At 75.4% G+C, this 15,506-nt stretch overlaps 4 protein-coding genes across 4 annotated transcripts; all 4 read right to left on the reverse strand.

Annotated features, from left to right (window-relative positions):
• Positions 1-1,843: 1,843 nt before the first annotated feature.
• Positions 1,844-2,164, reverse strand: AURANDRAFT_14663 (hypothetical protein; the record flags this gene model as incomplete). The annotated part of the gene is made up of 1 exon (XM_009041644.1): positions 1,844-2,164. A coding segment is annotated over one exon (321 nt), but the record flags the coding sequence as incomplete, so codon positions are not given.
• Positions 2,165-9,694: 7,530 nt separating this feature from the next.
• Positions 9,695-10,538, reverse strand: AURANDRAFT_66365 (hypothetical protein; the record flags this gene model as incomplete). The annotated part of the gene is made up of 3 exons (XM_009041643.1): positions 9,695-9,895; positions 10,081-10,206; positions 10,311-10,538. The coding sequence occupies 3 exons, from the start codon at positions 10,536-10,538 to the stop codon at positions 9,695-9,697; spliced, it is 555 nt and encodes a 184-aa protein (XP_009039891.1).
• Positions 10,539-12,174: 1,636 nt separating this feature from the next.
• Positions 12,175-12,462, reverse strand: AURANDRAFT_16317 (hypothetical protein; the record flags this gene model as incomplete). The annotated part of the gene is made up of 1 exon (XM_009041642.1): positions 12,175-12,462. A coding segment is annotated over one exon (288 nt), but the record flags the coding sequence as incomplete, so codon positions are not given.
• A 744-nt stretch (positions 12,463-13,206) lies between these two features.
• AURANDRAFT_72218 (hypothetical protein) lies at positions 13,207-15,071 on the reverse strand (the record flags this gene model as incomplete). The annotated part of the gene is made up of 2 exons (XM_009041641.1): positions 13,207-14,748; positions 14,949-15,071. Coding segments are annotated over 2 exons (1,664 nt in total), but the record flags the coding sequence as incomplete, so codon positions are not given.
• Positions 15,072-15,506: the final 435 nt, after the last annotated feature.

A 15,506-nucleotide genomic window follows, 5' to 3' on the forward strand; every position in this document is an offset into this window, starting at 1 on the left:
ACCGGCGGCGCGGCCGGCGGGGGCGGCGGCGGCGCGGCCGGCGGCGCGGCCGGCGGGTCCGCGGCGGCCGGGGCCGCGGCGGGGGCCGCGGCGGCCGCGGCCGGGGCCGCGCGCGGCTCGAGGGGCGGCGCGGCGACGTAGGTCCGCGACATGACGAGGCCCCGGCCCGCGGACGCGTGGCCGCGCATCTCGAAGGCGCCGTAGGCGTTGGCGCCGGCGCCCGCGAAGGCGTACGCGGACCGGCCGTCGCCGTCGTTGGTCTGCGTGATCGTCAGCGTGAGCCGCTGCTCCGACACCGGGACGCCGTCGACGCGGAAGCCGCCGGAAAAGTCGAGGGGCGCGCCGGAGACGAGGGGCCCCGGCGCGGCGTACTTGAAGCTCCAGGCCGCGCCGTCGCGCTCGAGCGCAGCCCACGCGGCCGGGCCGTCGTCCGTCGACCAGACGCCCGCGAGCGTCGGCGGGTCGCGGCGGAAGGTGCCGCGCATGTGCACCGTCGCCGCGGGCGCGTTGTCCGCGGGCGCGCGCGCGGCCGCGACCTTCTTGCGCTTCACGTTCGCGGGCCGCTTCGCGTCGTGGTGCGCGCAGAAGTCGGGCAGGTCCGGGTGCAAGAGCGCGGCGAGGCCGAGGCGCGTCGTCTTCGCCGTGTAGTCGATGCCCTCCTTGCGGCACTCGGCCTCGAGGAGCGGCCGCGTCTCCGTGGACTTGACGAAGTGGCAGCAGACCGTGCGGTCCCGCTTCCGCCGCGGCGCGCCGCCGCCGCCGCCGCGCTTGCCCTTGCGGCCGCCGCCGCCCGCGAGCGCGAGGTGCGGCGCGATCCAGGGCGAGTGGCGCACGACGAGGGCCCACTCCTCGAAGAGCGCGTAGTGCAGCTCGTCGAGCGTCGGGAACGACGTGAAGCCCTCGGCGAGGCGGAAGCGGAACTCCTCGAGGAAGCGAACGCGGAACGCGTCGTTCGACGTCGACTCGAGCAGCGCGTCGACGGACCGGAGGCACTGCTCCTCGTGGCTCAGGTCCGTGCCCTCGAAGTCCGGCAGGCCGCCGTCGCCCACGGGGAACGGGAAGAGCTCCTCGAAGGCCTCGGAGCGGCTCGGCGCGGGGGGGAGCGGCGTCGTCGCGACGGGGCAGCGCCGCTGCGGGGCCGTCGCCGGCGGGGGCGGGGGCGTCGTTTGAGTGGTGGCGGGCGTCGCGCCGGGCGCCGCGGCCGCCGGCGGCGGGGGCGCCGCCGGGGGCGCGACGCCTGTTTCCGCGGCGAAACGGGGCTCGGGCGCGGCGAAGGGCGTCGCGGCGGGCGTCGTCCCGGGCGCCGCGGCCGGCGGCGGCGGGGGCGGAGTGGTGAGGGCGGCGGAAGGCGGCGGCCCGGCGGGCGGCTGCCAACTGGCGGCTTCGGCGGCCATCGTGAACTCCTCGCGCGCCGGAGCCGAGCCGGCCGAGTCGCCGCGCGGGCGCCGCGGCCGGGCCGGTGCGCCAGCGAGCTCGCCAGGCCTCTCGCCCCCATCCTCCAAGAAGCCTCCAAGACGCGGTAGGTACCGGCGGGGTGTCCGTTACGGGCAAAACGCTAGGCGCGGCGCTGCTCGACGGGGACGAGCGAGATCGGGTAGCCGCCGGGCGCCACGGGGTAGGGCCGCACGGCGCAGCGCGGGCCCGGCGGCGGCGGCGCGAGGCCCGGCGCGGGAGGGAGCGCGGCGCCGGCCGGCGGGTGCGGCGCCGCGCGCGCGACGAGGTCCATGGCGACGCAGGAGCGCTTCGCCGGCGCGGCGCAGGTCAGGAGGCCGCGCTCCACGGGGACCATGAGCTCGTCGGCGTCGTCGCGGTCGCGCTTCCGCCGCCGGTCCATGGAACTGTGGCGCGGGAACTCGTAGCCCAGGAAGGTGCCGCCGCGCATGGTCTCGCGGACCTGGGCCGCGAAGCCGTTGCGGTCCGCGAGCAGCGCCCGCGCCGCCGCGCCGTTGGCCGCGTGCTCCGGGTTGGGCTCGAGGAAGAGGAGCTGGAGCCCGAAGATGACCGTGTTGATGGAAAGCACGGGCTTCCAGTCGCGGTCCAGCAGCGGGTGCGACACGCGGCCGCCGTCGACGCAGACGTTGGGGTGCCAGACGCGCGTGAGGCAGTAGACCGACGGCGGCCGGAACGGGTAGTTCGTCGGCACGCGGAGCGACAGCGCGAAGGACCCGCCTGCGGGGCGCCGCGGTCGCGGCCGCGCGGGGCGGGGCGGGGGGGGGGGGGCGACGGCGCGCGCGCGTCTCGCGAGGACGCGGCGCGCGCGCCGGCGTAGAAGCCGGACGTGAGCGAGATGGTCACGTGCATGTTGAGGATGTCGCCCTCGGGGAAGTCGATGTGCGTCGACGCGTGCGGGCACGTGAACTTCTGGCTCGCGAGCTCGACGAGGTCCTTCTTCACGCGCAGCTCGCTCGTGATGAGGCCCCGCTGGCCCGCGGCGAGGGGCATGGTTCGCCGCGTTTGTGCGGGCGAAACGGCCCGGGAAAGGTCGTGGACGGAAAAGCCGCGTTCGCGGGCCGGCGCGCGGCGGCCGGCGGGCGCCCGGGCGGGGGTCGCGCGGTCGCACGGGCGCGCGGCGCGGACGTCGGCTGCCGGGGGTCGCGGAAGGGCGCGCAGGCAAGGCGCGACGACTGTTTGAGCTGCGTCGGGCGAATCGGCTCGAGGCAAAGGCGCGTCGTGTAGACCATGTGTAGACCCGGCAGACAACCTTGGCTCTTTGACGGGGCTGCGATGCTCGATGCCTGAATCGCGCATTGCGATGCTTGGAGGCTTAGAGGCTGTCGAAAATCAATAGGGACCAACAGTCTCGCTGATCTGATCCAGGGCGCCCACGCTTCGCAAGCTAGACGCGCACACCTCCATGAGCTTGATGAACGCCTCCGGGCTGCCGGAGGCGCGCGCCCCGGCCGGCGCGAGCCTGGCCCTCCTGGGCTGCGGCCTGCTCTTCCTCGCCGACGTCCTGCGCGAGCTGGCGCGCCCCGTGAAGCCGTCGCTCCACCACAGCGCCGAGGCCGCGCCCGTCGCGCGCGCGGCGGTCCGCGCCGGCGCCGCGGAGCCCTGGGCGGGAAACAAAATATTCAACAAGATTTCAACGTGCAATTATTCGACCGTTTCGACGCGACTTGTTGTGCTCGCCGTCGAGATTCGACGAGAGCAATCGATTCGTCCAAAAATCGGTCACATCGACTTCCGAGCTAGAGAATTTTGCAGTTTGGTCAGGGCCCCCTGAACCGGTGGTTGATTTCGGCACAGGCGGAGCCCTGGCGGTCGTCGTTCGCGTTCCTGGGACGGTGGCTCTCCGCGCACGCGCAGACCTGCGCCTACGGCCTGTCGTGGCGCGCGCCGCGCGTCGCCTTCGCCGTCGACGCGTGGACGACCGACGACGGCGGCACGCTCTCGCTCGCGTGGCCGACGAACGCCGTCGAGGACCCCGTCGGCGTCGCCGTCGTCCTGCCGGGCCTCGGCGGCGACGCGCGGGGCCAGGGCCACGCCGTCGACGCGTGCGCGCGCGCGGGCCTCGCCTGCTGCGTCTTCCAGCGCCGCGGCGACGGCCAGCCGCTCACGTCGCCGAGGTTCAACCTCTTCGGCGACACGCGCGACCTCGACGAGGCCGTCGAGCGCGCGCGGCGGCGCTTCGGCGCCCTGCCCGTCGTCCTCTACGCGACGTCCGCGGGCACGGGCTGCCTCGTGCGCTACCTCGGCGAGCGAGGCGCCGCCGCGCGCGTCGCCGCGGCCTTCTGCAACAGCCCGGGCTACGACATCGCCGTGGCCCTCACGCGCTGCGGCGTCCCCTACGATTCCCACTACTACCTCGCGGGCGTCAAGCGCCACTACCTCGGCGCCAACGGCGCCATGCTCGCGGCGCGCGACGCCGACGCGCTCGCGGCCTGCGACAAGGCGACGTCGCTCCACGGCTTCCTCGCCGCCGCCGCGCCCTTCGCGGGCGCCGCGACCTTCGGCGAGTACCTCCTGCGGAGCAACCCCATCGGCACGGCGCACGACATCCGCGTGCCCATCCTCATCCTCAACGCCGACGACGACCCGATCTGCTCCTCCAAGAACGTCGACGACCACATCGCCCTCTTCCGAACCCACCCGACGGCGGTCCTCGCGCGGATGCCGCGCGGCGGCCACTGCGGCTTCTACGCGGGCCGGCCGTGGCGCGCGGAGCCCCGCGGCCACGCGCTCGGCGCCCGCTTCCTCGCCGCGGTGCTCGCGGGCGACGGCGACGACGGGCCCTAAGTTCACCGACGTTAGGACGCCTGGGAGTCGAGGGACGAGTCCCGGCGCGGCCGGAGCGCCGTGAGCGCGTCGAAGCGGGCCTGGAGGTCGGCCTCGGGCGGCGGCGCGGCCGGCGCGGCCGGCGCGGCCGGCGCGGCGGCCGCGTCGTCCCGGCCCGCGTCGGGCGCCGGGCTCGGCGCCGCGGAGCGCGCGGTGTCGTCGACGGCGACCTCGAGGCGCCGCGTGTGGATCGCCGCCGCCGCGCGGGACGCGTCGAAGAGGAGGTCCCGCGCGTAGAGCCGCGCGTCGACGGCGACGCCCGCGCGCGCCGTCGCGGCGCTCAGCACCGTGTCGCCGCGGTCCGACCGGAGCGACGCGCGGAGCGTCGCGCGGAGCTCGAATTTGCGGAACTTGGAGTCGTCGTCGCCTAAAACGTCCGCCTCCAGAAGCCGCAGCACCTCGAGCCCCTCGGCGCAGGCGACGCCGTCGACGGGGCCCGGCCACCACCGTCGGAGCAGGTCCGCGTCGCCGAAGAGCGCGAGGAGCTCGCGGACGACGTCGGCCGATTCGCCGCGGACGCGGAGCGCGCCGACGGCCGCGCGCGCCTCGAGCGCCGGGTCCACGGCCGCGCGGAGCGCGACGCCGCGGCCGCCGTCGGCGGCCGGCGCGGGCGCCGCGCCCGCGCGCCGCGCGAGGCCGCCGTCGACGGCGCCGCCGGCCGCGACCGCCGCGACGCGGTCGCCGCGCGCCGCGTCGGCCGCGAGCGCCAGGGCGAGCGACGGGCGCCGCGCGACCACCGAGAGCCACGGCGGCGCGCCGACGTCGACGGCGACGCCGTCGTTCGACGCCGACCGCGCGACGTCCACCGGCGCGGCGCCCAAACTCTCGCGCACGCGCGACGCGGACTCGCGCGCGAGCCGCGACGCGTCGTCGCCGCCGCCGGCGTCCGAGTCGTCGGAGCCGTCGGAGTCGTCGTCGAAGCACGCCGCGCGGCGCCCCGGGAGCGCCGCGGTCTCGGCGTCGTCCGCCGCGTCGTCGTCGTCGTCGTCCTCCGCGCCGCACGCGCGGACGGCGACGTCGAAGGGGCAGTAGGACGCCGCGGCGCCGCGCGCGAAGCCCGCGGGGTCCAGGAGCGCGCGCGCGTCGACGACCGGCGGCGCGCCGAGCGCCGCCGCGGCGTCGCGGACGTCGACGGCGAGGACGCCGCCGCCGCCGCCCGAGAGGCGCACGTCGACCGTGCCCGCGTCGACGGCGCGGACGACGGCCGCGAGGCCCTCGAGGTCCGCCGCGCCCTTGTCGCGCATGAGCGTGAGCGCGCGCGCCGCGCGCGCGCGGTCGCCGTCGCCCGCCGTGGCCGGCGCCGCGACGTCCAGCCGCCGCTCCTGGGCCGCCCAGAACCGCGCGTGCGCCGCGCCGAGCGCCGCCGCGCCCGCGAGCGTCGGCAGCCGCAGCGACACGGCGACGGGCCGCCGCCGGAGGCGCGTCGCGGCGCCGGCGACGTCGGCCCAGCGCCAGCGCCGCGGCGCCGCGAGCCCCGCGGACAGGATCGTCGCCGCCTCGGCCCAGGCCGCGCCGAGGCCGTGGCGCTCGGCGCCGCGCCGCGGGTTGCCCGTCGCCGGCGGCTCCGGCGGCGGCTCCGTCGTCGCGAGGTAGCGCGCGACGTCCCGGAGCGACGCGAGCGGCTTCCGGGCCGCGCCGTCCTCCGCGAAGAGCGTCCGCTGGGCGTCGTCGAAGCCCCGGGCCTGGTCCAAGGTCCAGCCCACGAGCCGCCGCGCCGCGGCGGCGTCGTCGCCCTCGCCGCCGAGCGGCGCCGACGCGACGCCGTCGGCCGGCGCGGCCTCGACCTCGAACTCGCCGGCGACGACGAGCGGGCTCCGGAGCTCGAGGACGAAGTCGCCGAGCTCCGGCGCGAGGGCCGCGCGGACGCGCTCGCGCAGCGTCGGGCGCACGAGCTTGAGCACGAGGGAGGCCGTGGTCCGCGTGACCACGCCGGGCGCGGACCACTTTTTCAGGGACGCGGCGAAGCCGTCGACGGCCCAGCGGCCCTCGGCGTAGCGGAGCCGCGCGGACACGGCGACCTGGCAGCGCACGGACACGCGGCGCACCTTCATCGTCGGGACCTTGGACCCCTTGCCGCCGACGATCGCGAGGCGGTCGACGGCGACGGTTAAAGCGACGCCCGCGTCGTCGCCCGTGCCCTGCGCCTCGACCATGACCTGGGGCATGCCGACGTCCGCCGGGTGCGCGTGGACGATGAGCTGGCCCGCCATGCGCTCGACGTGACAGTCCATGACGCCGACGCAGACGCCGCCCTCGCCGCGGAGCACGTGGCTCGGGTCGAAGCCCGGCAGCGCCGCGCGCTTGAGCGCCGCGTCCTCGGCCGCGGAGCTCCGCGCGGCGCGCGCCAGGAGCAGGTCCGCGGCCGCGGCGCCCTCGTCCGTCGCCGCCTCGCCGCCGAGCGCGTCGGCCTCGGCCTTGAGGCGCGCGGCCTCGGCGCGGTGCGCCGCGGCCTCGGCGGCGAGCCGCCGCTTGCCCTCGGCGTCGAGCGTCGCGCGCCGCCGCTCGTCGGCGTCCAACGCCCGCTCCGCGACCTTGATGGCCATGGCCAGCGCGACGGTGCGCGCGTGGCGCTCCGCCGGCGCCATCGCGAGCGCGCGCGCGAGCGCCGTGGGATCCGCCGACCGATCGCGCGCGGGCTCCGGCGCGGGCGCCGGCGCCGGTGCCGGCGGCGCTGCCTCGTCCGTCGCATCTTCCGCCGCGGCGCCGGCGGCCGGCGGCAGGGCGACGCGGCGCCGCCGGCCGCGCGCCCACGTGCGCCATCGACAGACGGCGGTCAGCGACGCCTTGGGTTTCGGTTGTTCGCTGCCGAAGGTCCGCGCGTAGACCCAGCCGTGCGGATCCGTGCGCTCGTCGATGCGCACGCGCCAGGACGCGTCGGTCCAGCTCTCGCCGCGCCCCAGCGGCGCCGCGGCGTCCGGCCCGTCGCCGCCGCCGCACGCGGAGGCGTAGTGGCGCGGGTCGCTCGCGAAGAGGTTGCGGCTGCTCCAGCCGCGCGTCGGCACGTAGCGCTCGTTCTGCGAGATCTCGACGACGTCGAGCTCGAAGACGTCCATCCGGTTGCCGCAGCGCGGCGCCGGCCGCGCGCGCGCGAGCAAGCGCAGCCAGAGCGCGAGCTCGAGCTCAGCGATGCAACTTGTACTTCAGCCAAGTACGTTTCCCCCGATCGTCGCGTGCGCGCGCGGGCGCAACCAGAGCGCGAGCTCGAGCTCAGCGATGCAACTTGTACTTCAGCCATGTACGTGCCCCCACTCCCAGTCCGCTTACCCCCCCGGCGCGGCGCCGCCGCCGCGGCGCGGCACGCAGCGCGCGTCGCCGAGGTCGCCCGGCGCGGCGTCGTCCGGCCGCGGCCACGTCGCGAGGACGTCGTCCGCGCCGTGGACGGCGACGTGCGCGCGCTGCGCGACCGTCGCGGAGAAGGCGACGGCCGTGCGCGCGAGGAGGGGCACCCTGTGGCCCGCGACGACGAGCTGGCGCAGGCCCACGTAGACGGACGCGCCGATGGCCGTGGCGAGCGCGTAGGACTGGCCGCCGATGGCGATGTCGCGGCGGCAGAGCACGTCCCGGAAGATGCCCCCCGCGCAGATCGTCACGCCCGTGGCGACGCAGGCCAGGGGGGGCAGGCCCCGCGTGATGCCCGCCTGCGCGCCGATGACGGCGACGGCGCCGAGCGCGACTGTTTCCAGCCCATACAGGAGCGACCCGTCGAGGACCTGGAGCCGCGCGACGACGCGGAGCTCGGGCTCGTGGAGCCAGGCCGTGCCGTCTTTGTTCAGGTACTCGAAGATGAGCGCGGGCCGCAGGGCCGGCGCGGCGCCGCACGCGTCGCGGACGCGCGCGTCGAGGTGGGGCTCGACGGCCGCGGCGATGCGCGCGCCGAGGGCCGGGCGCCGCGCGAGCGCCGCCTCGAACTCGTCGAAGGACAGCGACGTCGCGCCCGGCGCCGCGCCCGCGGCGTCGAGGAGCTCGGAGAAGCGCGCGTGCGCCGCGGCCTCCTCCCACCGCGGCCAGAAATAGAACGTCGCCGCGGACGCGAGCAACGCGACGGCGAGGAACCGCGGGTCCCTTAGCCAGAAGACGCCGCCCCGCGCGGCGCCCGTGAGCAGGTTGTTCACCGTGCCGCCGCCGGTAGCCGCGACGCAGCCCACGAGGCACGCGCCGACGACGTTCATGCCCGCGACGCCCGCGCATTGCGCGCCGATGACCGCGAACAAGGCCGTCGACCCGAAGTCCAGGACCTCGAGCAGCCGCTGGCCGGGCGTCCGCGCGCCCGTGTTGACGATGTAGGACCCGAGGAAGTCCCGCTCGTCGCCCGCGCGGCCCGCGGCGTCGACGGCGGCCGCGTAGGCCGCGCGCGACTCCGCGGGCGTCGCCCGCTTCACGTCGCCCCTCACCTCGTCGCACTCCTCGGGCGACAGCGGCACGCCGAGCGCGCGCGCGCGGCCCTCGACGTCGAAGGTCTTGGGCAGGCTGCTCAGCGGGGCGACGCGCCGGGGTGCCGCCCCGACGGAGCGGATCGACGCGACGGCGGCGACGCTCCGACGGGCCGGCCAGTGACAGAGCGGGGCCGCGCGGACCCGGCCGAGGGCGCGAGGAAGCCCCAACATCGTGCTTTTTCAGCGTGTGTAATTCAGCGTTTCATCATCCACATCAACTTGGAGACGAGTTTTGTTGCCGTGCCGATCTATAGATCGAAGGCCTCAATCTCCGCGTCGTTCGTAGCAATGAAGGCGGGCTGGCGGTGTCCGACTCGAAGCATCACCGCTCCAAATGCTGCCTCGCCTCGTAACCGCCGCGCCCGCCTGCGCAGGTCGCCCTTTTCGCTACGCTCGCCGCGACGGCTTCGGCCCTCGCGCCGTCCAAGCTCGACCGCCGGTCGTTTTTCAAGACCGCCGCCGCCGTCGCCGCCGGCGCGCCGGCCGCCGCCTTCGCGACGTACCGCGGCGCGACAGCAGCGCAGCGAATCATTGGCCGAAGAATAGAGGCGAGAGCGGGACGCGGGACCGGCCGCGCGGACGCGCTCGCGCGCGGCGCGCTCGCCCCGCGGCGCCGCCTCACTCGCCGCCGCAGGCTACCCGACGGAGGACATCCCCAAGTTCGAGCCCAAGGAGAACTTCGCGACGCTTTACCCCGACAAGAAGATCCTCCTCGAGAAGAAGTCGCCGGTGGACCGCATCGACCTCGCGCCGCCGGGCTTCAAGACGTACAAGAACACGTACCCGGGCCTCTTCGGCGACCGCGGCATCGTCACGGCGCCGGAGGTCAAGCCCAAGGCGCCGCCGCCGGCCGAGGCCGCGCCCGCGCCCGCGGCGTAGGGGGCACGCGGCGCCGCCCCTTCCTAAAGCACGGACCCCTGCATCGCCGCCCCTTCCCCCGAGAACTCGGGCCTGCGCCGCCTTAGGGAACGCCCCGCGCCCGGGCTCTAGAGCCACGCGCTCCGCTCGCCCCTCCGGCGGCCGTGGGCGCTGCAGCCCGAGCAGAGCCAGACGCCGAGGTCGTCGCCCCAGCAGCCGCCGTCCACGACCTCGTCGTCGCGCACGGGCTCCGGCGCCTGGAGGAGCGCGAGCTGCGCGCGCTCGTGCTCGACCCGCTCGCGCTCGAGGTCCGCGAGGCCGCGCTCGACCTGTGTGCAAATCTTCAAGCCGACTTCAATGTGCGCGTATTCGACACGAGCTCTTCGGCTGTGCTTCGAGAACTTGATGAGAGAACTCGATCCGTCCAAGAATCAGCCGAATCGACTTCGATGTGACCGAGCTCGAGAATTTCAAAGTTTGGTCGGGACGTCCCAAACCGGCGGTTGATTTGCACACAGGCGTCGACCTGGAAGCGGTGCCGGTGCACCTTGGTCTGGAGCTGGATGATCTCCCGCGTCAGCTGCATGCGCCGGTCCGGGTCGCCGTGGTTGATGTGGCGCAGCAGGTGCGACACGAACTCCTTGCCTGCGGGCGGCGGGGCGGCGTCGGGCGCGCGCGCGCTCAAAGTCGGTGCCGGCGCGGCGCCGCGCGGGAGAGCTGCTGGTCGTGGTTCTCGTCGAGCACGTCGACGAGCTTGAAGCCGACGGCGCGCAGCTCCGCGCCCGAGATGCACTCGTTGGGCTGCTTCAGGTCGTCGAAGATGGCGTCGAGCATCGTGTGGGGGATGTCGACGCTGTCCTTCGAGGTCGTGAAGCCCTTCTCGAAGGTGTCCTGGATCGATTTGCGCACGCTCTTGCGCTCCGCGGACGACGGCGCCACGCGCGCGTGCGCTGACGGCGTCGACGCTGTCATCGTGATTTTTATCGCAAAAGAACAGACGATCTTTTTGACGTTTCAAGATCTTTTTTGACGCCGGTCGCGATCGGCGGGCCCCGGGCCGGAGCCCGGCTCTCTTGAGGGCTTCTTGAGGCCGGCCGCGCGACTTGCCGCGCGCCTAGGCCGCGCCCCGCGCCCGCATCGCGGCGGCCCGGTTACGACCCCTAGACGGAGATGACGGAGTCCTCGGAGAGGCCGCCGAAGGGCTCGAGGCCGCCGTTGTGGAAGGACGCCTCCTCGTCGTCCGAGTCCGCGGCGTGTGGCCGGTCGCCGAAGGGCGGGTCCGGCGGCGCGGCCGGCGCCGCGGGCCGCGCGGCGGCGGCGGGCGCCTCGCGCGCGGCCGCGGGGCGCCGCGCGGCGGCCTCGGCGACGGCCGGCGGCAGCTTCGTCGCGCGGACGCGCGCGAGCGACGCCTTGACCTCGACGTCCGTGGGCTGCATGGCGTCCTTGAGCTGGTGCCACGTGGCCGCATTGCGCTTGACGAAGCCGAGGTTCGTCGCCGCGTACTCGAGGAGCGCGCCGCGGAGCTCGAGCGCGCGGCCGGCCTCGAAGCGGCCCTGCTCGCCCGCGAGCGCTCCGTCGACGGCGCGCTCCGCGGCGACGGACGCGTCGCGCGCGGCCCGCGCGGCCTCGAGGCGCGCCGTGGCCACGTGGACGCGCTGGGAGCCGTCGACGCCGCCCGCGCGCGCGGCCGCGAGCCGCTGGATCGCGCGCTCGAGGTCGCGGCGCGCGCGCTGCGTGTCCGCGCGCGCGGCCTCGCGGTCGCCCGCGGCGTCGCGCGCGGCCTCCATGAGCGCCTTCTGGTAGCGGAGCTGCTCGAGGAACTCGGCGACCTCGTGGTCCACGTGGTCCTGCGCGCACGTGCCCACGGCCTCGACCTTGGCGCCCAACGCGGCGACGAGCGCGCCCAGCGGCTCGCCGCCGCCGGCGGCGGGCTCGGCCTCGTCGCCCGGCGCGCCGTCGACGGCGCCGCCGGCGAGCGCGAGGTAGCGGCCCGCGCGGCAGGCCTCGTAGGCCGCGGCGCGCTTCGCGCGGACGACGGCCTCCGCGGCCGCGCGCGCGCGCTCGACGGCCGGCAGCAGCTTGGCGACGCGCGCCGTGAGCGGCGACGCCGCGGAGCCCTCGAGGCCCGGCGGGCCGTAGGCGCTGTGGGCGCCCAGCGACTCCTTGAGCGTCGACGACAGCGCGCCCGCGGCGGAATGGGCGACGCCCGCGGCCGCGCCGAGGCCCTCGCGCGCGGCGCCGAGCAGCCCCGCGGCGGCCGCGGACCACGTCGCCGGCGCGGGCGGCGGCGCCTCGGGGGTTTCGTCCTCCGCCGCGCCGTCGGCGCCGTCGAGGAGCGCGCGCGCCGCCGCGAGCCCCGCGGGCGACCTGGGCAGCAAAAGGGTGCGACATTCCCAACTTCAAAGGCTCCTATCTCGGCCGTTTTCCGCTCGTTTCGGCTGATTTTTGGACGAGCGATCATCTCTCGGAGCGCTCTCGAAGCGTGGGTGCTGTTTCCGAAACGCGCGCGCGCGGAACACTCACGTTGAAGCGACGTTGAATCACCCTGTTCCAGCCCCGCGGGCGACGCGTCGAGCAGCGCCTGGACCTCGAGCGACCCCCGGAGCTTCGGGTGCGCGACGACGCGGTTCGCGAAGCGCGTCAGCGACTCCATGCGCTCGCGCACGAAGTCGTGGGACGTGTTGTTCGCCCAGCGCTTCGGCGAGAGCAGCGGCGGCACGACGACGCCCGGGCGGCTCCGCCGGAGCCGCTCGCGGCACCACTCGAAGTCGGAGAAGCGGCGGAGCACGCGCATCTCGCTCCGCCCGTAGTGGGCGCAGGTGGACCGCGTGCGCACGGCGTACTGCGTGAACTGCTGGAGCCCCTCGCCGACGAGCTGGGGCGACATGACCTTGACGATCGAGCCGCCCGCGCCTGGGCAGGACAAGAGAGATTCAACGTCGCTTCAACGTGAGTGTTCCGCGCGCGCGCGTTCCGGAAAAAGCATCCACGCTTCGAGAGCGTTCCGAGACAAAAATCAACCGAAACGAGTGGAAAACGGCCGAGATATGAGGCTTTGAAGTTGGGAATTTCGCTCTCTTGTCCTGCGCTGGCCCGCGCCCGGCCGGCTCGGCGGGTCCCCAAAGTCCGGCGGCGCCCACTCGCGCAGGCCGTCGGCGACGAGCGGCAGGGCGTCGTCGCCCTCGAGGTCGACGCCGGCCGCGGCCAGCGCGCAGAGGCGGCAGGCGACGTGCCAGCCCGCCTCGCCGAGCGCCGCGTCTTCCCCGCCGGCCGTCGCGGCCGCCGCGAGCGCGTGGCAGCGCGCCACGGCGGGCTCGGACGCGAGGCACCGCCGCAGGAACGCGCGGCTCTCGCCGGGGCTCAGCAGGCCGTCGCCGTCGCCGTCGGCGACGAGGAAGAGCGCGCGGAAGAGCGCCGCCTCCTCGGCGCTCAGGACCACCGGCGCGCCGAGGCCCGCGCAGCCGACGACCTGCACGCCGCCGGACGCCAGGGATTCGATGGTCGCGCCGCCGCTCGCCCGCGCCGGCGGGAGCTGGAAGGGCTCCTCCATGGCGCGCGCTGCGACGCGAAGTCTCCGCGGCGTCCGCTTTTGAGTTTGTTATGGCACCCCTTCTTCAACATTAATGCAACCATCGAGGTTGAAGATACCTACCTCGGCTTACGCGCCGTCGTCGGGTCCCTCGTCGTCGACGGTGGCGTTGTAGCGGATGCGCCAGGGCCCCGTCGCGCAGTGGACCGTGAGGAGGGGCACGCGGCCGTCGCCGTCGCGGCGCCGCTTCCGCCCGCGCGGCGGCCCGTCGCCGCCGGAGCGCGGGCCCTCGCTTGGCACGCGCGCCGCGTCCGCGAGGGCGTCGAAGGCCTCGGGCTCCTCGCCGAGGGCCGCCGCGAGCGTGCGGCCGTAGCGGCGGAGCGCGCCGGACGCGTCGGCCTTGAGCTCCTCGTAGGCCGTGTCCTCGACGTGGGGCGCGCGCCTCAGCCAGCACGTGTGGTGGTTGATGGCCCTGCGGAGCTCGAGGCCGAGGTCGCCGAGCGTCGCGCCGCCGCCGAGGAGCGACGCCGCGAGCGCCGTGGGCCGCCGGTGCGTCGTGAAGACGAGGCGCCGCCGGCACGCGCGGCCCGCGAGGTTCGGGTCGAACTCGTGGCTCTTGATGAGGAGCACGTCCCCGGCCGTCGCGGACGCGAGGCGCTCGCGCGACGCCGCGGCCGCGCGCGCGCGCGCGTCGTCGCCGCCGCCGCCGCCGCCGGCGTCGAGGTCGCCGTCGGACGCGAGCCAGTGCCAGTTCCAGTAGAAGCGCTTCGGCTCGACGCCCAGCAGCGCCAACGCCTCCTCGATGAGGCGCACCTGCTCGCCGGAGCCCGCGCGCGCGACGCCCGCGGCGACGATCGCGAGCTTGCACGCGCGCGGCGGCGGGTCCTGGGCCAGGTCCTCGCCGCCGACCTTGACGCCGCTCCAGAAGCTGCACTGCGGCGGCCGGTGCGCGCGGCAGGGCACGTCCTTGAAGCGGTCGCCGCCCGTCGCGCGCGCCTCGACGCACCACGACGTGTCGCACGCCGCCGCGGGGTCCGGCGCGCGCGCGGCCTTGGCCAGGACGGACCAGGGCGGCCGCGTCGCGCGGAGCCGGAGCACGTGCTCCGTCATCGACGACTTGCCCGTGCCGTAGAAGTGGCGCGCGTTCGCGGCGACGAGCTGCTCGACGACGCCCTTCTCCGCGAGCGAGAGCCACCGGTAGTCGCCGACGCCGAGGGAGGCGCCCGTCGCGACGCGCCAGCCCGGCGGCGCCTCGCGCGCCATGAGGAAGAGGGGCCGCCGCGCGCGCCGCGCGGACGCGACGACCTCCTCGATGCGGTCGCGCGACGTCCGCGCCTCCTCCGGGTAGAGCGCCTCGAAGGTGTCGCCCGTGCGGAGGTGCGCGGCGTCGTAGTCGCCCTTGAGCGCCTTGACCATGGCCCGGGCGACGTTGACGAGGTGGCCGTGGGCCCGGAGCGCGTGCGTCGGCACGCCGCGGTCGCCCTGGAGCCGGCCGAGCGTCCACCGCTTCGGCGACGACGCGACCTTGTCGCCCGTGACCTCCAACACCTTGGCCGTCGGCGGCTTGAGCAACAAGTCCTCGCAGGCCTCGACGGTGCCGCAGCCGACACTCTCCGCGCCGGCCATCTCGACGGCGAACTGCGCGCGGCCGACCTGGGCAGGACAAGAGAGATTCAACGTCGCTTCAACGTGAGTGTTCCGCGCGCGCGCGTTCCGGAAAAAGCATCCACGCTTCGAGACCGTTCCGAGGGATGATCGCTCGTCCAAAAATCAGCCGAAACGAGTGGAAACCGGCCGAGCTAGGAGGCTTTGAAGTTGGGAATTTCGCTCTCTTGTCCTGCCCCGCGGCCGACCCAGGGCACGCCGAGGTGGTCGCAGTCGAAGACGTGGCACGTGTAGGTCGGCGCGCCGTCCTCGGCGTCGTGGGGCGCGAGCGCGTCGGGCACGACGAGCGTCCGGCCCAATAATTGCGCCATGGACCGCGCGTTCTCGAGCGCGATGCGCTGGTTGTTGAGGCCCTCGGTCTCGACGTAGCCGAGGAAGCGCGCCTCGTGGCCGTAGGGCCGCCGCGCGAAGACGTCGACGCCCCGCTTCCGCCCGAGGCTCCGCGACGGCGGCGCCGCGGCCGTCGCGTTGCACGGGTTGCCCGGCTCGAACGCGTCGCAGCGGCCGCGCTCGACGCGGTCCACGTAGTGGCGGATCCAGAAGCGCGCGTGGTTGAGCCGCCGCGTCGGCGCGCAGGCGTCGCGCTTCGGCCAGGAGATGCCGTGGATCCACGCGAAGGACACCAAGTTCGCGCGGTAGAGAGCCTTCGGGCGGTGCCTGGGCAGGACAAGAGTGCGAAATTCCCAACTTCAAAGGCTCCTCTCTCGGCCATTTTCCACTCGTTTCGGCTGATTTTGACGAGCGAT

This window comes from Aureococcus anophagefferens, assembly GCF_000186865.1.
Source record: "Aureococcus anophagefferens unplaced genomic scaffold AURANscaffold_22, whole genome shotgun sequence".
Classification (NCBI taxonomy): domain Eukaryota; class Pelagophyceae; order Pelagomonadales; family Pelagomonadaceae; genus Aureococcus; species Aureococcus anophagefferens.